Here is a 22,058-nt window from a genome sequence, read left to right as displayed (position 1 = left end):
ATAAATTATATATATATATATATATATATATATATATATATAAATTCTGATAATAAAACAAAAAATAAACAACAAATTTAAAAATTCTAATAATAAAACAAAGATTAAAAAAGCATAATAAAATAACCTAATGATGAAAATAATATAGTTTTCTTGCAAAAGTAGTTTTTTTTTAAAGGTTTCAATGGGTTCATGCTGCTTGTCTGAAGGTTGGACATTTGTACCAGCAGCCATTCACTGCTGATATGTAATATTGATCTAAATTGGCACTGATAAGTGTTATATGGAGAAACGAACTAGGTGTGAAAATGAGTCTGATGAAAAGATACTGTGTGGAGGCTGCAGGGTTCATGTTTCCAGAGACTATGGCAATGGAGAAGGGAACAACACCTCCTGAAACAGTGAGATGAATGATTCATACATTAAATTGCCCACAGTCTTCAGACAATATTGAACTGATTATGTTAGATCAAATTTGACGAATGTCATATTACATTGTGTATGAGAAATGTATAGGCATTTGCATCTATATAAAATATCGCAAATAAGCAGTTGTTTGGGCTAGAGCTTTTCAGTTTTAAAGCCTACATGTGATTGATGTGATATATTTGGAGCTTAAATAGGCATGCACTTCCTTTAGAAATAATTCAGGACCGTGTGAGTGTGTAGACATGTATGTGTGATACAGGATGATCTAATTGATTATGCATATTCTCTCAGACATTAACACAGTGCGTGTTGAGAGAAAGAAAACAACTCTCCACCGCCGTAACATCCTGAGACTCACACTTCTTCCTGCTTTTAAGAGTGTAAAGAATATATAGAAAGAATATATCATTCTTGAGGGTTTTTTTCCATTAGGCAACTCAATTGCCTTTCTCAACTTCTTTCTTTTGCATGGATGTGTGGGAGGAAGACAAGAATCAGGATTCAATTCGCAACCAATGAAGTGAAGTATAGGATTTTTGAGCCACCACAAACAGATAGTCCCGTCCCGAGCTCACACCATCAGTTGAGCCAGAAGTATCATATACTTGATAGCCTCGACATCACTAACATGACCAATAATTTCCTGAAAATTGTATACAATCTATTAATTACATAACTTCTGCTCCATGGTGGCTCTTTGCAGGAAGTAGAAGGACTTTTAATATAATTTCCAAAATGTCTGCATTTCGTGATGCACATTTTGCTGGGAAATCAAGTAACAGCAAGAAATGGTTGTTTGTTGTTATTTCAAATGTAATATTTAAACAACTTATGCTGACTTGATATTTCATATGTTAATGATAGAATCATTTGCTGAAGATAATACATTATTATATAGAACAGGTCTACTGAATACAAGTACTAAATACCATAATTTTATTTGATTTAAATTACTCATTATAATGCAATTTATATATTTATATTTGAATGCAGTTATATTATCATATTTAATTATATATTTATATCCTTTGTTTGGCCCTAAAAGTTTTTTTTTTATTAAAACAAAAAGCCAAGTAAATGCAATAAAAATGTGTTTCATGTTGTGATCAGTCAATTACAGCAAAAGACTGATGTATGCATAATTATTATTATTATTATTGCAAATTTAGTCTAACATTTTCTGACTGTTATGTATACATACAGTGTTTTGGCTTTACAGAAATTCAATAGAGAGTCAATAGACAGTCGTGTTACAAAAAGTGGCGAATCAGAGAGTGGAAAAGCAGATCAGATGAATTAATAAGGCTATTGAAGTATGAATAAAATTGAAGGTTGGTCACTCTGTGTGATAAAAACTCATTTGTGAAATTTCAGCCTGGGTGACTCACAGAAGCAGATGAAACACCATTATCTGACCCGCTGTTAAACCTCTTTCAACCAAACCTCCCCATTCAAACGGGCTGTTACACAGGAGGGAAGATGGCCCAGATACGCACTTTTACCATGGCAGCATGAAAAAATTACCCACTAAAAATAACCCATAACAACAAAGCACAAAGTTATAATCCATTCCGCAACCCAGCTGTAAAAAGTGTTGCTTTCTTTGCTCATCGATAAACACATTACAAGAAGTCCCGGCGGCATGCAGCCTAGATCTGGATGCAATGTCCTACATGACTTTCAAGGGACTCGATTCAGAGACAATACTGTTAGTTTACATGGGATTATTAGATTATAGATTTACAGCAACTCACCAATAGAAACTACTCAGCTGTGAGTAGTAGCACTTTCCTTCATCACACTTGACCAGGGTGTAACTGCTGCCTTCTTGACCTATATTTGATGACACCTGTAAATAGGAACACAGCCATCAATTATTATTCATATTGATGCTTAGCTGGGGTTATTTCAGATTTTTCCTGCATTTGACCAAAGACATACTGCGTATTTCCCCAAAGCACCAAAACTGACCTGTTTATGTCAGTATTTCACACTTGCAAGAGGCATTTGTGGAACTACTGTTGCCATGGAGTTTTTTTCTTGCATTTTCTCTCTTGTTGTGCCACTGCTGTACATTTATGTGCTGAAAAATAGTGCTAAAAGAGCCACTTAGTTCTTCAGAAACACAAGAACATGGAAGAATATAAAATGTATGAGAAAACCTTAAGCCCTCCTGTAGTCAATCATTTTATCCCTTAAAACTCATTTTGATCACCAAAATGGCATATTTAAACGTTTTTTCCAGTGAAATTATTTTATTCATGCCTTAAAAATAGCTTGAATGTAACTAAGCCACTGACTCCACTGACTCATACAGGCTCCTCCACAAGTCAATGTATCAGAATGATAATGAGTTTTATGTATCGCTCTCTACAACGTCGGACACATAGCGGTAATTAATTTGCTTGACTACTTTATCAAACAGCTAATAATGTGTTGCTAATGTTACATGAACCATATGTTCCCATATTCGCCATCACAGAGTCTGACAGCCCTTTTAAAATCAGCATCCTTAGAAATGCTTTGAACAACTTAGAATGTCAGTGGAGAAAGGCATATTTCATCATAACAGTAATGTCTATCGATACATAATTCACTTGCTTTATTGCTAAATTTACCCAATTTTTCCTATATCAACAGAAAAATATACCAGGATAACCAGCCTGATCTCACGGCAATAGTAAGATTTTTGCTAAATCGTACATATTTTACGAATTGCCCAATTCGTATGACCCCTGACCCCGCCCCTAAACCTACCCATCACGTGGAATTCGTGCGAATTAGCCATCTTTTTATCACTCGTACGAATTTGTACGATTTGGTCGTGAGATAGCGTTGGGATAACCTGGCTTCTCTTGAGACTCTCCTGCTTTAGTTAATTATCTGCTAAAGCCCGCCCCCCCGTGACGGGATTGGTTACAACTTAGGTAGTTTGTGACATCAGAAACACCAGCGATTTTTGAGACTGTCTTTTGGTTCATTGCAGTTTTAAGGAAAAAATACTCAGCAATGGTGTTGACTTATTTGCACTGGTCTGACTCTGTCTTAAAGCATAGTCTATAGAGCTGGTAAGTCCCGCCCCTTCCGCTAACCCCACTGGACCTCTAGGCTGAAAAATCGTCAATGCAAGTGAATGGGAGAAAATAATTATTTCTGGTCCCATTTGAATTGCGCCATGAATGTGAACATATGTTGTCTGTGGATTTTTTATATAATTTTTCGTGTAAAGAATGCTACAATTTAGCGGGTAGAAGTTTGATACGGTTAGACTTTGTGTGAGAGCACTTTGTGGACTACAACTCTTAGCTGCTTTCGACGCGTTTGAAACGTCAACACACTCGCACACGGACACTAGCTCGCGGATCCCGCTAAACATGGCTGTGTCTTTGGTGCACTTCACCGCCTTATTTCAGGGAGAGGACAAAATCGTTGAGGTTGGCGAAAACCACGGGTAAGTCAACTTTATGGAGTGACGTCACATAGGCGACATGTAGTCTTTCTCGTTATGTCTTTTCCACAACTGCTAGACGAAGAATCATACCATATACTGTCAAACTCGTAACATGAAAAATTATATAAAAATTTCACAGACAACATATGTTCACATTCATGGCACAATTGAAACGGGACCAGAAAATAATTATTTTCTCCCATTCACTTGCATTGACGATTTTTCAACCTAGAGGTCCACTTTTACGGATGGGCGGGACTTACCAGCTCTATTAAAACACCTTAGACATATAAACAACATAAAAACTGAAAGGGTTTTCATAATTTTGTTAGTTAGTGTTGTTTCAAACTCTCATGTCTTTCTTAAAAAAAAAAATGTTGTGCCTTGACTTATTATAGATTCGTCGAGTCTATGACAAAGACTTTAGGCTAGTGTTTAACATTTAGATTGGCTAGGTTAACTGACGTTTAGGTCCCTCCTGGAAATCATGGCATAATTTGCACATTGTAGGCTATATTAGATTATTTGAACAATATGCGAATGTGTTCCCTGATGTCCCAGTTAGTCTAATTAGATTTCACAGCTGGCACGAGACGCTGGGGGTTTCGTGAGATGATTTTAGGGAACTTATGAAGCTTTTAAGTGATTAATAATTAACTGGCAAGAGCATCCAGGAATCCGTGCGGACTGCTTCCCCCGTCTTAATAATAACATGCACAGTGAACATACACGCACATACGGCAGATACCTTCCCAGACAGCATCATTCATGATGCTTATAGTGCGAGTTTCGTACACACTCGTCAGAGATGCGTTCGTGTGACAGGATAGGCTACTTTCCGATTGATGCGTCATAGTAGTTCTCAGCTGTATCACTTTTGGCGCGATTCTGGAGATTTAATTCTGACATCGGAGACTGATAGAAGCGTCCGGTTAGAACAATGGACTGCACTTTATTGGCATTTATTCGGTGTAGCTGGTAACTAATGTTAGGTCACCTGTGCGAGCAGGTAGTAGAGGTCCCCGAGAATATGCGTAGACTGTCGGTTTGAGAAAGAGGAATTGACTCAAAACTACCACACACGCTTACATAGAGGGGCAGGATGGCAAAAGAAACGCGAGGTAAGTTCATTCATCTTCTCGTGCGAATGCCTCCGCGACGCGGATAGGAAATTAGCCTTCTGTTGAAATGCTTGTCATCTCAGACGGACATCGATGAGCCAGCACGCGCTCTTTGACTCACTGACAAAGCTGGACATTTATGAGATCTCAGTGAATAACAGCCAAAATTAAGTGTTCAGGCATTGTTACACATGTGATTTATTTGTCAATATGATTTAGGATATTTGTAATTAAAGCTAAATGTATTCAGGTTATTGACTGTTTATAATGAAATGAATTAGTTTGTGTGACTAATGCTTTCATCACATTATTATTATGCTATTTTTCACATTATTTTGATACGTGTGCATGTTTCCGGTGAATCTGCTCACGCCCACTGTCTAGCTATCATTTGGAGACATAAGCTACCAAATGAAGCTTCTCAAAAGTTTATGAGTAAATGTTCATTTATCATGGGTGTGATATGGTTACGGCTCTGTCTCGAGTGAGGAGTGAAATATCATGTTTTTCCTTTTTTTTTTTTAATCTGTAATGGTCCACACTGACACTGTCATTGAGTATTTACAGCCTTAATATCATTTACAGGATATCATAAATGGCTTTTTTTTAAACAAAAAGAATATGTATGCACTGTAAATAAATAACAACAATTTAACTGGAAAACTAATTTAAAAATGCTACAGTGAAAACTGCAAGTTTATATGGTATGGAACATGTTATTATATTAACAGAAAAATAGATTATTTTAAAACAGTGTAGAAATTGAGGTTTATGGATATATGTTATGGAAATATTACGAATTACCACATCATTTATAGGCTAGTGACAAATTATATTCAAAACAACAAACATGTAGTTTTACGTAAACTTATCTGATAATATTTTATTTACATTTTTTTCCCCTTATTGCATTATTTTTGCATTATCTTTGTGTGCAAGATTATGTGCCCTTTTTTAGTGCACCATCTGTATTATTCTGGTAGTCATCAGTACATTTTAAGATACAAAGCAGATTTTAATAGTCTGATTCTATGGTTATCTGCCTGTGTTTTTTGTTTACTGTAACATTAATAGAATCTTTTTTACAATGTGCAAATACTTATTTGTGGACATTTTCACATTCTTCCACAGCAAAAGTTTCCCAATAGTGAGGCATGTGCGTGTTTTTAAAGACATGTCACATGGACAATGCTTTTTCATGCAGTTTTTCATTTTATTCTTTTACCCATTCAGTGACATAAATGCAACGCTGTTCATATGGTTACCATGAAAATGTGTTCATTAAATTCTACCACAGTACAGTATATGTTATTAAACCCAAATTTGTGTGGCCATAATTTCACAAAGAAAAGTGTGTGGCCCCATACACGCTATATTTTTTAAGTGAGAAATGAGGAAATCTCGATGTATTTAGGGACAATTATTGCTAATGACATTCTGAGGTCGTGTAATGTTGCTTGATTTGATTGACAGCAGAGTGCAAAGCAAAGGAAATTTCAATCCAGTTTCCCTCAGCTATGCGATACTTTGTCTCAAGATGTGTGTTTCAAGTACATCAAACAGCCCTCGCTGTCTCATCTGATGTGTTTCAATAGCCTCAATTAACCCGTGTCTCTGTCTTATTGAGCCTCACTCAGTACATGTCTGATCAGACATACAGTAATTACAAACACAAAGGCGCTGTTGTGCCCTGTGAGTGATGCTCTTGTTTCTCTGGTTATGGTTGCACTGGCTCAGCCACAGACACTGGATTGGACAGCTGTGCGGTCTGATGTTTTTGTATTGTTTTGTGAGAGAAGCATTGATAGAAATCCTTGTGATGCTGTAAAACAAAAGCAATCTGAAAATGGATAATCATTATCATGTGGTTAATTAATAGGAGATTCTTGCCCTTTTCCAGAATGGGTGTCGCCTTTTTGAAAGCAAAACACAGTTTATTTTCATGCGAAGTTTACTTTACATCTATTCTTGATGTTCAGGTGTTAAGCCAACTTGTCCGTCTTTTTTCCTTACTCTCTCTTCACTATCCACACAGTTAAACCACATCACATAAGTTTACAGAGAAATGGTTTATGTATATTTTAGTTGTAATTGTTGGTAAAATTGCATGTAATTGCTTTAAACAACTTTGAGATGGAAAGATAAATGGAGGAAGAGTCAATGGGGAAAATCTGGCATTACAATGACACTGTAACCTTAGTTCTTTGGATTCTGTCAAAGAATGTTATGTTATGGCTGACAACCAATAAATGTCCAATATTACAATTCTATGCTATTTTCTCTTAATATATTAAAAAATAAATCAAACAAACCTAAATAAATATTTCAAATGACTCATTTTAGGTGCTTCAAGTGAATTTAGGCATCACAACATTATAATGTACAGTATGACAAATGGATAATAGTTTGAGATTTGCTTATTAAATATTTACTATTTAAAAATAACCTTATGTGTTAGATGACGGTAATTGTAATCTAATGGAAAAATGGGGGAAATAAGCATGCACAATTTAAAAAATCTCTTCTGACATCTAATATGGTTCTGAGACAGTATATTGTAATATGGTATAATAAAAATACATTGTATTCCCTCACTTCTTTTATATAAAATATTAACAATATAATGATATTTACTATGAATGTGCAACGTCTCCGCCAAAATACCATTGTTGTTGCTACAGTAAAATAATGGCATTTTATGGATTATAGTAACGCCGACACTTTTTACATTTTTTTTTTGCTAGTCCTTAAGTATGTTTTTCCACACCAGTGAATGTCAAGTTTAATATGAAATCAACCACCTTAAGCACAGAGTCATTTGGGGTTCCAATGTAAGCTCACAACACATTTCACATAGCTCTGTTCAAATTGGACTGGGTCATGCGGTCGAAAGCGGCCTGCCCTGCGCTATCCAGCGGGTTCTGCAAGTAAATTAGTCATGTTGTTTTTTCCGCCTCTGGAGTCTATGGTTTTTGTCGTTTTCCATGTGCAAAAGAAAATGGCAACACATCATGTAAAATTACAATTTTTCAATTTCACAGTTGCACAGACTGGGAAAATGGTTGTACAAATGTAATCAAAGTCTGGTGATTTCTTTCAGGTGTTTAAATAACAGAAACATTTCTGTCCGTTAAATTCATAACCATAACTCCACAACAGTATAAAAAAGCAACACGTACATTCACATTTAAACAAATTTCACAATGAAAGCACCATAAATGTTACAAATATTTTGAAACTAGGCTTAGACAGTAGCTTTGTGTGAGAAACAAGAGCAAAATGTAATGCTGTGCTCACGACATGTCGTAATTACTGTTATTTCGAGGTTCATTCCCATGTGTTACGCAGCACGTTTGAGCTTCTGCAAGAACCAATGAGGTTCATTCTCGTGTTACGCAGCAGGTTTGAGCTTCAGCAGGAACCAATGAGGTTCATTCTTGTGTTACGCAGCAGGTTTGAGCTTCAGCAGGAGCCAATGAGGTTCATTCTTGTGTTACACAGCATGTTTGAGCTTCTGCAAGAACCAATGAGGTTCATTCTCATGTGTTATGAAGCACGTTTGAGCTTCATCAGGAACCAATGAGGTTCATTCTTGTGTTACGCAGCACGTTTGAGCTTCAGCCAGAACCAATGAGGTTAATTCTCGTGTTACGCAGCACGTTTGAGCTTCAGCAGGAACCAATGATGTTCATTCTCGTGTTACACATCATGTTTGAGCTTCTGCAAGAACCAATGAGGTTCATTCTCATGTCACACAGCATGTTTGATAGGGGTGGGGGAAAAAATCGATTCTTAGATGAATCGCGATTCGGGACGTGGACGATTCTGAATCGATTCACAAATGTCAAAAATCGATTTTCTAAAAAAAAAAAAAATTCTAATAACGTAACATTGACGGAACGCAAAAGGCGGAACTCTGAAGCGGACGTGCACGTGCGCGGACAGTCTGTGGCGTGCACATAACAGAGACGCGCACATAACGGACGCATGATGGCTAAGCGCCAAATGTGCAATGCCAGTCACAAAAAGTTACATTTTGGCTGTGTCCAAATTCAGGGTCTACATCCTTCGGAGTACTCATTTGAAGGATGTTACGTCACAGCGCCGCGACGAAGGCTGTCCAAATTCGTAGGATCCTTCAAATGCGGCCCACAAATACGTCCTCCTTTTCCCCGAATTGGAAGGATGGGTGTGGTGGATCCTTTCCCGTCCTACCTATCCCATAATTCTTTTCGGCAGAGCGTAATGGCGGACGAAGCGAGCGGTAGTGGAGTGGGAGAGGAGTATGCTTTTCGATTTAAGTTTTTTAAAAACTGGCTTTTCAAAAAAATATTTTTTTTCAGTGGTTTAATTTTTTTTTTTTTTTTTTTAAATAAGGAATGGCCAAAGCTCAGGCTTGTCATGTATTTAACTTTTCATTCTTGAATAAGAATTGTGAACACCCCCATACTGAGATATAATTTAATTTTCACATTAAATTAAATAAAGTTTTCTTATTGTGGGGTCCTTTATGGTAATACATATGATATGGTACAACTACAGTGCAATGCAAATAGTAAATATAAGATAAAGTGAGAGGTAGGCTAATAGTAAATAGTTTAGTCAATAAAATAAACAAACATACAGCAAATAAAATAGTAATGAAAAGTATAATTATATAATATCATAAGTACTAATATAATAATAATATATTGATAATAGCATATAGTTTATTTATAATACTATAATAATAGCAATAGAATATGAAATATCAATTACAGAATAGAAAATAAAAATAATAAGTTAAATAGTTAGTTACTATGAATAGTAAAATAATTTAACAGCATAACTATAATAGATTGATAATCGCAAGTGGTATATTATTATAATAACAATAATAAATAATGTAAATTTATACATTTTAACATATTATTACATAGGCTATATAAAATAAAATGACGCAACCCTGTCTCTTTTTGTTAAATTTCGGTTTTTAAAAGGTATAAGAAGCTACAAGTCAAGAAATAAAGTAAACGATTCAGTCAAACATAGCTACACCGTTAAAGTTAAATAAGCCTAAATATATAAAGTTATGAAACTTCACTTTGCCCTCAGCCACAACAATCTGCCAAGGAACAAATTATAGATTTATGAAACCAAAGATCGCCTGTTAGATATACACAAGACGAATTATTCTCACTAGACTGACAGCGGCGAACGTCTAGAAGCTCTAGCCGAGGCAAAGCTGTTCTCGGCGGGGTACATGAGCGCTGAGCGCCCGGTGATCCCTGGATCTCACAACTCCGAAACCGTCAGAAAACATTTTTAAAATGGCGCTCTCTTTATAAATAAACCACAGATTTGAGCTTTACACAACTACATTGTCGACTGAAAAACTCTTAAAACTACATTTCGTGACACAGTAACAGTAGTATTTTTAAATTTCGCGCCCTTTCTCCTCTGAAAATATGTGAAAGAAGGGTAGGCTGTCCAAATTCACAAACACCGACTTCCGGGCTTTGCGGTCGTCGGAGGACCCCTTCTCCTTCAACCGGGTAGGAAGGATCCTAAGGAGGATGTAGACCCTGAATTTGGACACAGCCTTTGACTGTAAGTTACTCTCTGCAGATGTTCATTCACTTTCTTTGTATAAGCTGTTTTTGATTGTGGTATACAGCAAACATAACATAACATAACAAGTCATAACTCTTTATTATTTAGTTGTGTACTATAAGTCAAGAGCGACTTTGTATGTTACTAATTATTCAGAATATGCATAAGTCCACAAGCATTATACGTTATGATAGCTTCTGGTACATAATTCTATATTTTTGAACGAAAACTGTTTGTGAATTTGCTACAGCAAAATGTTTTTTTTTTTGTATGAAGGATTATATTGCTAATTGGAAATAACAAGAGGATGTTGGTTAGAAGTCTATTATTAAATGCTACTAGAGATTCAGAATATGCTGAAGTTTGTATTAATTTACTACAAGTATGCTGCTAGTACAAGCACACATTTATTTTCCTGTTGGTTCTCAGCAATGTTGGGACATATGCTGGCAAATGTAACCTTACAGTTGACTTGCCAAATCACTTCCATTTGTTTTATTAATAAAATTAATTTAGGAAGTATTAGAAGTAATGGTCGTTATGGGTCATCATAAATACTTTGCTTTAAAAGTACCAAGTAAAAACATTATTTCAATGTTTTTGATAAAAGGCACTTCCCTGAGAATTGAACTTAATAAATGTGAAAAAGACACTTTAATGTCTGTCATTATGTTTGTCATTCTGTATAGCAAAGCAGATGAGATCATGATCAGAAACCTGATTAGAAATCATTATGAATAAAATCGAATTGTTTTGAATCGAAAATCTTTTTGAATCGAAAATCGATTTTGAATCGAATCGTGGCCTCAAGAATCTGAATCGAATCGAATCGTGAGATGGTAAAAGATTCCCACCCCTAATGTTTGAGCTTCTGCACGAACCAATGAGGTTCATTCTCGTGTTACGCAGCACGTTTGAGCTTCAGCAGGAACCAATGATGTTCATTCTCGTGTTACACAGCATGTTTGAGCTTCTGCACGAACCAATGAGGTTCATTGTCATGTTACACATCATGTTTGAGCTTCTGCAAGAACCAATGAGGTTCATTCTCGTGTTACACATCTTGTTTGAGCTTCAGCAGGAACCAATGAGGTTCATTCTCGTGTTACATAGCATGTTTGAGCCTCTGCAAGAACTGATGAGGTTTGTTCTTGTGCGTCAAGCAGGTTCGGTTGAGCTTCTGTTTATGTTCGCTGATCAAAGTTTAAATGTGAATAAAAGCCTAAATTAAATCTGTTCATCAAATAAAGCAATCGAGTCTGTTCAGAAAATTTGGACTAAACCGCTCGATTCATATGGATTAGGTTTTTATCTCTTTATTAACTTTTTGAAGCATTAAATTGGTAGTTGCGCGGCTGTCAATGGAGTGATAGAAAGCTCTCAGATTTCATCAAAAATATCTTAATTTGTGTTCTGAAGATGAATGAAAGTCTTACGGGTTTGGAACGACATGAGGGTGAGTAATTAATCATTTTTGGGTGAACTAACCCTTTAACTCACAAAATTCTGTACACCGCATGGGCTGTTAAAGGTCTATTTTTTTTGTAGGATTACATTTCTTGGTTCTCATTTGAAGCCTTACGGCATCAGCTTATAAGAATCCCTCAGTGGCAGCTGGTTTCTCAGAGCACCAGCAGGGCTGAGTGTTACTGATATAGCCTAGTGATATAGATTTAGTCACCCCTGTCCACTGCAGGTTCCAGACAAGCAGCACATCCAGACTTATCTGTCTGATCAGAGACTGATCCTTTGTGTCAGAACTGCATGTGGCAGACAGCAGGTAAATATAAAAGCAAGGACACATCTGCCGAAAAAAAGAAGAAGCTAAAGACAGGGGCGGAGAAAAACAGAAAGCTTGAAATAAAGTGCAAGAAATAAAGTGACAGATATAGTCCAAGACAGAGAGGTCAAACACAGTAGAGACAGAGATATAAACATTATAGAGATTAAACATAGACATTATACAGATAGAGATTCTTCAAATTCATCCAGACTACTGCCAGTATACCCCCTGTAAGTATTCTGCCAGACTACATCTCTCTATTATATTACTTAATGCCAAATAGCTCAGTTTCTGCCTGTTGCTGCATGGTGTATTGTATATTTTTAATGTTTTAAGGATAGGCTATGTCCTCACATCTGAAATACAAATTTCAGTTTGCAGTGTTGATTCAATGTCAAGATCTGCCCTTGTCCTGTGGTTTAGTTATAGTCAATATAGTTAAAAAATGCTAACAGCAGAGGAGAGCTGTTCTCTGGATTTGTTGTGCAAATTCTGCCATTGGCTCTGTATGATGCATTTTAATAAGGAGAAGATGTTTAGTGAAATGAATTCAGCTTTAGAGCTTTAGCCCAGTGGGAGATAGACTTTCATCTTGTAGCCAACATAAGGTCAAAAACAAGTAATGTATGAATTAAAGAAAAAAATAATGAACAAATATTACTTCAGTCTAGTTCTATAGTTCTATTGCAGAAAGGTTTTCGATAAAAAAAAAAAAAAAGAATTCTATCTTGGTTAAAAGCTGTGAGAGAAATAAAAGTAATGACCATCAAGGAAAAAAGTAAAAGGGCTCAACAACAAGCCTTGAGGAACTCCTGTAGTAGGAACAACAACAGATGCTTGAAAGTCGCAATCAAAGCTTGAGAAAGAAGGAACTTGGCAGGAGTACATTGAATAAACAGTTTGAAGTGCCTGTTATTTGGGAGGAACAGGTGTTAGAATTGAATACACTCTTGGAATCCAATGACTGAATGAAAACTGCCTTTAAGATGAATCATGACAAGCTCGTGACAACCTGATGAGAGTTGTTGATTGTAAGTTTTGGTAATACAATGATCAGATTTTTTTTTTTTTTGACGTTACAGCTGTGACAGTTTAGCAGTGTAGAAATATCTACAACAGTTAGTTCAAAAACATTCAAATCAGCCTTCCAATAATGTTATAACAGTCCAACTAAGATTCTTTTTTACTTTTTGCACATTTTTCACACAAAAAATGTAACACAAATGTGATGTTTATCTAAAGTCATTTTTGCTTCAATTTTTGCTTTCAGTTCAATTGGATGATCGAAGGTCAGCAGCAAAGACATTGGTTAATAAAGTGAGATTAAAAACAAGGCATATTTTTGTTATTTAAAATATATTTAATAATTGCAGGTTTTCATAATATTCTTCTGAGTTTACATTTAACTGTTTTTATCCATTTTGAGGCATACTGAATCTGTTCTTGTGCAAGAGGGATGAGTAAATGCATGCTCTCAACATGTGGAAAGGAGAAGTGTCAGTCAATAAATAGGAAAACAAAGTAAATTGCGTTACTTATTTGAAAAAGTAACTCAGATATTTTGTTGTAAATTTAAAAGTAATGCATTATAGTTACTTGAAAAAAGTTATCTGATTGTGTAACTTGCATTACTTGTAATGCATTACCCCTAACACTGCTCCTTTGCTTGTTTAAGGGTACGTTTACATGATAACGAAATGCAATATAAGACGATATAAGTTTTCCCTTTAAGTTTTCCGCGTACAGACGACATGCACCATTGTCAAAATGATCACTGTTCTTAGGATCCGCGAAAACGACTGGTGCCAGGCCCACACCATAGATTGAACGCGTAATACGCATGTGCATGTCGTCATAGTTTTCAGAGATTTGAAGTTTTTTAGTTGAGAATGGTGTTGTGTAAACAGCGCCTTGGACAAATTGTCAGTCTGTACATTAGTGGTAGGTTTTTTCAGTGACAGTTACATGGTTACACCAGTAGGTGGCGACAAGTGGTGGTGTTTAAGAGTGAGTCATTTGACTCACTGAGTTGATAAATTTAAAAACTATGATTCATTCAGGAACTAAATGGTCTTTATTAATGAGTCATTGAACTATGTACTCAACTGATTTGTTCAAAAGCACTCAATAATTCAGGAACAAAACAACACCTGATGTGTGTTGCAACACTTAAACTTTGGCTTTGTTTGGAACTGTTGGTGGGGCAAAAACAGACAAAGTAACTGAAATGTTACGTCTAAAATGTAAGTATTTTTTTATTATTGAAAAGCATAATAAAAGCAATACTATCACACGTTACCTTGTTACTCCGGTAACTTCTTAGACTCAGCTTGAATTGGGCATAAGGCTTCTGTTGTAAAGCACAATCTTTTTAATTTAATATTATGATGTGGCTGATGCCTTTATTATCAAGTGCTAATGTTGGCACATAATTTAATAAACCTTTATTCTATCACTAAGACAATCATCACCTCAACTGGGAAAAAGTAGGAACAAAAAACATTCAGTAAATGTGTCTCTTAATAATTCCAGAGAAATTAAAAAATGTTTGGTAATTAAAACAGGCAGGATGAGTGGTTATTTATAAATGAGTTGAACACTCATTTATGTAACACCAAGACAGAGAGTAAAACATGTAAGCTTACAGCATGTTTTACAAAATGAGCTGTTGTTTTCTGTCACATTGCCTTTTTCTGACTAGTATTTTTGTTGTAGTTTTGCTCTTGTTTTTCTCCAGAAGTAATAGACTTAGGCTGAGTGTAGATTGTGCTACACGGTCAGAGGGGATCTGATAATGTTATCCTCTAGGATCTAAAAGCCCTCTGCTGCAGGCGCTCATGAGAGTCCTTGAGAAAAAAAAATAATCTGGGCAGTTAAAGGACTGGAAAGAAAGCGTAACAGCACTAGGGAGGTCAGATAAAAATGAAGGTTCAAATATCGCCATCACTGGACTCAGAGTAAAAGGAAGTGTTACTGTATTGAATATTTGTCTGGCTGGAAATTTCATGAGGTGCAGAGGTCATGCTCACCCATTACAAGCCTCATTTGAAAAGTAGCAAGATACCCTCACCAGGTGTGAAACCATCTGCTTATCTGAACACAGGTATCCATCTAGAGCCGATCCATTAGCGGGCTTAATGATATGAAAAAAAAAAAAAGTGGCTTCTACAAAATAAACAGACCAAATTGACTTTCAAATAAAATTGTATTGCCCGCTTACGGTTGGTGGAGAGTTCCTGCCTCAAGTGGAGGAGTTCACGTATCTTGGGGTCTTGTTCACGAGTGAGGGAAGGATGGAACGGGAGATTGACACCCGGATCGGTGCAGCTTCTGCAGTAACGCGGTCGATGTACCGGTCTGCCGTGATTAAGAAGTCAATCTTACCGGTCAATCTACGTTCCTACTCTCACCTATGGTCATGAGCTGTGGGTCATGACCGAAAGGACAAGATCCCGGATACAGGCGGCCAAAATGAACTTTCTCCGCAGGGTGGCTGGGTGATCCCTTCGAGATAGGGTGAGGAGCTCGGTCACTCGGGAGGAGCTTAGAGTAGAGCCGCTGCTCCTCCACATCGAGAGGGGCCAGCTGAGGTGGCTCGGGCATCTTTTCTAGATGCCTCCTGGTCGCCTTCCCGGGGAGGTGTTTCCGGGCGCGTTCCACCGGTAGGAGAACCCGGGGAAGACCTAGGACACGCTGGAGGGACTATGTCTCCCGGCTGGCCTGGGAACGCCTCGGTATCCCCCCGGAAGAGCTGGAGGAAGTGTCTTGGGAGAGGGAAGTCTAGGCGTCTCTGCTTAGACTGCTGCCCCCGCGACCCGGTCCCGGATAAGCGGAAGAAGATGATGATGAAATTAAATTTGATCTTATCTGTTTAATTACACTGTAAAAAATTTGCTGTAGTTTTGCAGCTGTTTGCCAGTAACTTACTGTAGATTTAAATTTATGTTATTTACTGGCAACAGTTTGTTCAAAGTTAAATGAACATTAAACATTAACAAGTCTTTGTCTTTAAAGAATAAAATTATAAAATAACAATCTAATGCAAAGCATTCTGGGAACCAGAAATCTTCATCAACCTTTTTCTGTTTTTTTTCCTTCAGATTTTGGTTCCCAGAATGCTTTGCATGATGATGTTATTTTAGTTTAATTCTGTAAAGATAAAGACTTGTTAATGTTTAATGTTCATTTAATTTTGAACAAATTGTTGCCAGTAAATAACATCAATTTAAATCTACAGTAAGTTACTGGCAAGTAGCTGCCAGTAATACTGTAATTTCTACAGATTTTTCTAACAGTGTATGTATTCATTTATGCTCACTGTTTCGATTAATTCCCTCAGAGCTACCCTAAAGTCCATAACAACAATACACTCAAAACAAAAACTTCTTGTAGCTATTATGGTGTCACGGTCGTTGGCTGTAATGAAACACGATAAAGATACTGAAATAGGTATTTAATACAAGAATCTAAATATTAAACCAGAGAATAACATGGAGGAAACACAACAATTAACACACTGACTTAAAACAATGCAAGACAAGGAACTAACTGAACTAACTAACTAAAATAAATCTGTAACCGTAGAAACGAAAAGGCAGTGAAACTGAGGGAACATAACTAATTAACAAACTAGAAGCAATGACAAACTGGAACATGACAAGGAAACTAAATCAAACAGAAATACAAACACTTGATCCAGTAATACTAACACTTTCTCTTTTATTATATATAAAAAAAAAAAAAGTTAACATGTACTGCGTTTGATTAAACTGAGAAGGGTCATAGCACTTGTATATTGTTGTCCTACTGTTAGTTTAGCTGCTTCTATTGTTCTCATTTGTAAGTCGCTTTGGATAAAACTCAAAACGTGACAAGCAGTGCCTTATTCGTATATTTATGGGTTATGTAACACAATTTGTTCAGGCGTCATATTTTAGCCTACATGCTGAAATTAATTACCACATAATATTTTCTGATAAATCATAGATGACATATTTGTGCTAAAAAATGTAGTGAGACATATTTAGATGCATCACATGAAATTGCATAATAAACCTTCCATATATATTTATTCAACACATAAAATTAACCTATTTTCATATGTAAATGACAGTTAGCTCATAATCTCACAGAATGTATTCCAATCCTATTTCTGAAGTCCCTGCCTCCAGAAATCTCAAAAACAATGTTCTTATTTTAGATTTTTCTGATATATGTAGTTATCAGCTTTGTGGCAACACACTCTTTCATAATTTCTTGTTGCTTAATAAAAAATAAGCCATTTTGTGAAAAGAGAAGGGGTGCTTCTCAATTCTTATTTGTGCATCCTCGTTTCCTTTCCTCGCTTCCTTTCCTTGCATCTCAGCTCCACCCCCTGTAGGATGCGAGGGAAGGCTGCAAGGAAGGAAAATGAGGACGGAGGAATCGAATGAAAGCTTTCTTATACATTGGAATACTTGATCACTCGAGCGTCGCTTCATAGTGTAATCAGCTGAGCTCAAAGGATCTGCCCATATAGTTTGGTTATTTAAGAAATTAGTAAATAATAATAAAGCAAGATACCCTGTTGAAATATGTGAGATGTGTGGTTTATAAACTGCAAATGTAAAGTATAAATTAAAATGATTATGACTGACTTGAAGGGGGAGGAGAAATAATACGTGCGTCACGTTTAGTCGAAGTCTTCCGCGTACCTGTGTATCCTCACTCATGACTCCTCTGAAGCCTCCTCTCCTTGATCCTCGCCTCCTCGCGGTGCAGTTAGAGGATTGAGATGTCCTTCAAGATGGCTGAGTTCGATCGGTTTCCGGATCATAGGATGGAGGAGCGAGGAAACGAGGAGGGATATTGAGAAGCACCCAAGGTTTAGGGATGATTTATGATGCCTCCTCCCCACGGTTCTCCGAGTGGTGTTTTTTTATGAAGAGATGGACCTTTCATTTTACACTTGTTGGGACCAGTTGTTTGCCCCTCTCGCTAACACTATCAACCTTAATTCTGCTTGAGCTGCCATGACAGCTGGTTGTCAACACTGTCTTTCTGTCAGTTTTAAATAGATGGTCAAATTCAGGGACATTATGCAAATATTTTGTTAGAGGGGGCAATAGTGGCGTTCCTGGCTCATTCGGTGCCCTGGGCAAGTTAAGAATAAGCCAAAATACATGCCAAATATAAACAAAAACTCAACATAGGCCTACCTATATGTTAAAAATGATAAGAAAATGGAATCGAAAAATTCCCTTTGTGTTCCATGACATAAAAGCATAGTTTTTAAACTTTCCATTCATCAAAGATTCCTCAAAAATGTGTCAGGGTATGGGTATCCATAAAAATTGTTAATAATATCAATTGATTGATAAGAAATGATTGTTTAAAATGATTTCTGAAGGATCATGTGACACTGCATGCTCTGCAGAAAAGAAATCATTTTCTTGTCTTCCCTGTAGAAAAAGTGGATTATTTTCCTCAAAATCAGAGAAAAGTGGTAGAGAGTTGGTATGTAAATTATGGTTTTGAATTGCAAATTCATAATGTTGCTATCTGCTTTGAAAGGTTTGATTGCACAGGCTCAGATGTATTCCAATCAATTTTTGAATTCCATTTGTTTTCAGACAAAGCTGGTGAAATAACTATTGATTCTAAAGATCAATTTAGCAATCACCTTTTTATCCTGCCGTGGAATGTAATCCAAATTAATGCACGTTTGATCGTTTAGCAGAGGAAATGCATTCCTAACATTTTCTTTCCTCAGCTTAGTCTTGAGCTGTGTAATGAGCTGTGTTCGAAGGCAGCAAGGTTGATTGGACGGTCGGATAACATTTTGGTTTTCAGCTCTTGTCTGTGCCAGGGAAGTTTTCAAGGCAACTGTAAGTATCTCAAAGAACCATTAAATGAATCACAGGTGTGTCCGAGACAGAGGGGAGTGAGAGATACTTAGCAAAAAGCACATCATTTATCATTAAAGTGTGTAATTAATTTGGATGTCATCCAATCCCAGATTAAAATTCAGACACAACCATAAAACATTTCTAGATGAAATTGCTTGAAAAGGGTAAACACTTCATTGAGAGATCAGTTATCAAAGCTTTGCATTTCCATAAACTATTAATATTCTACAAACATTGACAGTTGTTGTGATGTTAAGAGTCGCTGTTCTTTTAGTTGCTCTATTCTGCATGATTCTGCTGCCGCGACCAAAGAATGAAGGACATTATGCAATATAACCATCAATACCTATTAAAGTAAACCTATTCAAAGCCCTGTTTGCAGCTCTGTGAAGTGATCTGTCGGTACACAGCTTTGAAGACGTGGCTTTTATCCTCTCTTTTGGCCAAAATTCTTTGAGGAACTGCAGTTCTTTACTTTAGAAGCCCAGTCTCTGTTGTGCTTTTAGACCCAGTGCATGCAAATACATTATTGCTGCAAGCACTGAAATTCCCAGACTTATTAAAATCCAGGCTTTTGTTTATGTTTGCATCTATTCCTGGGTATATTTCCGAGAAACAAACCAGAAGATGAATAGCTTCATTATAACCCCACAGGGGAAGGCGAATGAGTGTTTGTATATGAGAAAGGGCTTAGAGACATCAGACTGTACACTGTAATACCTTTTTTAATAAGATGAGATGAAGGTAATAGATAATAGTGTCTCAGCAGTAAAAGCTCCAATTAAAACTGTGCTGCTTGTATACCATAAAAAATACTAATTAAATCTTTGAATAAAAAAACAACAACATGCAATTAGCTGATTGCTTGACATTGGTAAGATCATGCAAATAACTGCTCCTCAAGTTAGAGAGCTAAAACTGAACATTCAGTTATAAAGAGTGAATTCCGCGCTTGTAGTTGTGCATCCTGTATGATCTCAAAACCCTAACAAAACGTTCAATTGTATTGTAAGTATACAATGTACACAACAGTGAAAGGACTGAAATATTGTTTAAACTCAAAGACAAGTTGCATAATTATAAATTAGCAGCAGTATTGTTTCAGGTGTCACGGTTATGGACTCTAATTTTGATGTTCAGTTTTGTTTCCCTTATTCCTGTTTCCCGGATCTGTTTAGTTTCGGTTTGCTTGATTTCTGATTATGTCCCTGTTTGTTTTTATGGTCACTTATAATTATCAGCTGTGTCTTATTTAGTTTATTGTTATCTCCTTTGTATTTAAGTCTGAAGTTTGGTTCTGTTCCTCATCCGGTATTGTCTTGTGTTGATTTATACATATAAGCTTTTACGAGGCTTTTGTTTTCCCCTGCGATTCCTGGTTTCATTTGATTAAAGGACTATAGCTAATCCTTTCTGCTCATCCTTGCTGAGTACATTACATTAGATGGGAGCACAGAAATGACTCCTCATCAGAAGGGATGAAGGCCCCTTCGGAAATCTACCACTTTAATGAATGTACCTCAGTGAGCCTCTCATTAATGTCTAATAATCTTCATCAAGCCACCTCTGGAGCAATGGCCTGTAGGAAGGGTATAATGTTTCTAAAAGACAGAAAGGCAGTCTAGACTTATTAAACTACTATCAACATCTACATCCTGATAGTCTAATTTCCAAAATGTTAGATAATTGCTTAGGTAATTATCATAAATGCAATTGCTGTGGTAAGAATGTTTCAAGATTATAAATGTAGTCTCTAATATTTATTATATTATTCTAGTGCCACAAACTGCCATTTCAGCACACTCTCATGGCAATTAATAACTATTATGTTTTGCCAAATTTGGTAAGTTCTTACATTATCTTTCATACATTTTCGCATGATCTGCTTATGCCCCACTTAGGGTTGGACCTTTGTGTTATTTTTTCTATAAATTGTATGAATTCATATGAAATCGCCAACTTGTAAAAAAAGTTACGTTTTCTCATGACATTGGGTTGACCGCTCCAACAATACTTTTAGGGCTGAAAATAATGTAGTAGTTGACTACCATAAGGTCACAGTTCAATAAAATAAGAACACTTACATTAGTTTTCTTCTCTCATTAGATGCTTTCTTAAAGGTGCGCAATGCAAGTCTCTGAGTTTTTGCAGAACTATGCCCCCTCTGGCGGCAAGCGAAACTGCAACCCAGAAGTGTGCACGCTCACGGACAAAAGTTTTCTTTTTTTTTATCTTACGTGGAGTTTGCGTTGGTGTTTGAAATGAACTACAAGCCGGTCTCTTAGAATCCATCTTCTACGGAGAATGGCGGCGAATACACAAACCTGCCAGACATAGCCAGGTGAGCGTGCCGTGAACGCGCATGACGTCACGCCCAGTCTAAAATTCCGGCCCGAATCCCTCTTATTTATTTTACTTTACAGGATTATAGAGACAATCTCAGTGATCAGAGAAGGGCTCATTCAGCCCATCAGGCAATTGTTTAAGCATGTATGGGTTAGAAAACGGGTATTTTTAACATGAAAAGTTGCTTAATGCACCTTTAACAAAAACATTGTAAAATGACTAAACTTAATCTAAGTGTTAAGGCCCGTTCACACCAAGCACGATAACTATAAAGATAATGATAAAGATAACTATATATGCGTCCACACCAACGACCGATAACGGTCTTTTTATTCTAAGCACGCGCGCGCCCGGATGATCCAGATCCATTTTAAATGCGCGAGACCTTTAAATTAGAATGGATTCTGATTGGCTGTCAGTGTTTTATCGTTTGACAGCTGGAAAAAAAT

General features: G+C 36.5%; 1 protein-coding gene across 4 annotated transcripts in view; it reads left to right on the top strand.

The window, feature by feature from the left end:
* Positions 1-4,833: 4,833 nt before the first annotated feature.
* plrdgb (PITP-less RdgB-like protein) overlaps positions 4,834-22,058 on the top strand; it is a 103,134-nt gene continuing 85,909 nt past the window's right edge. For 3 of the 4 annotated variants that reach the window (XR_014032018.1, XR_014032019.1, XM_081391857.1), the window contains exon 1: positions 4,834-5,001. Coding sequence is in view for 1 of the 4 variants with exons in the window: in XM_081391857.1 (XP_081247983.1) it covers positions 4,983-5,001 (19 nt within the window). In the remaining 3 variants the exon portion in view is untranslated. Of the gene's footprint in view, positions 5,002-12,527; positions 12,607-22,058 lie in introns of those variants that run through there. The other variant, XR_014032020.1, reaches the window with a different exon arrangement.

The sequence above is a fragment of the Scardinius erythrophthalmus genome (assembly GCF_964197995.2).
Source record: "Scardinius erythrophthalmus genome assembly, chromosome: 17".
Lineage (NCBI taxonomy): Eukaryota > Metazoa > Chordata > Actinopteri > Cypriniformes > Leuciscidae > Scardinius > Scardinius erythrophthalmus.
The sequence above is the reverse complement of the archived record's forward strand: the minus strand, read 5'-3'. Positions and strand labels throughout refer to the sequence as shown.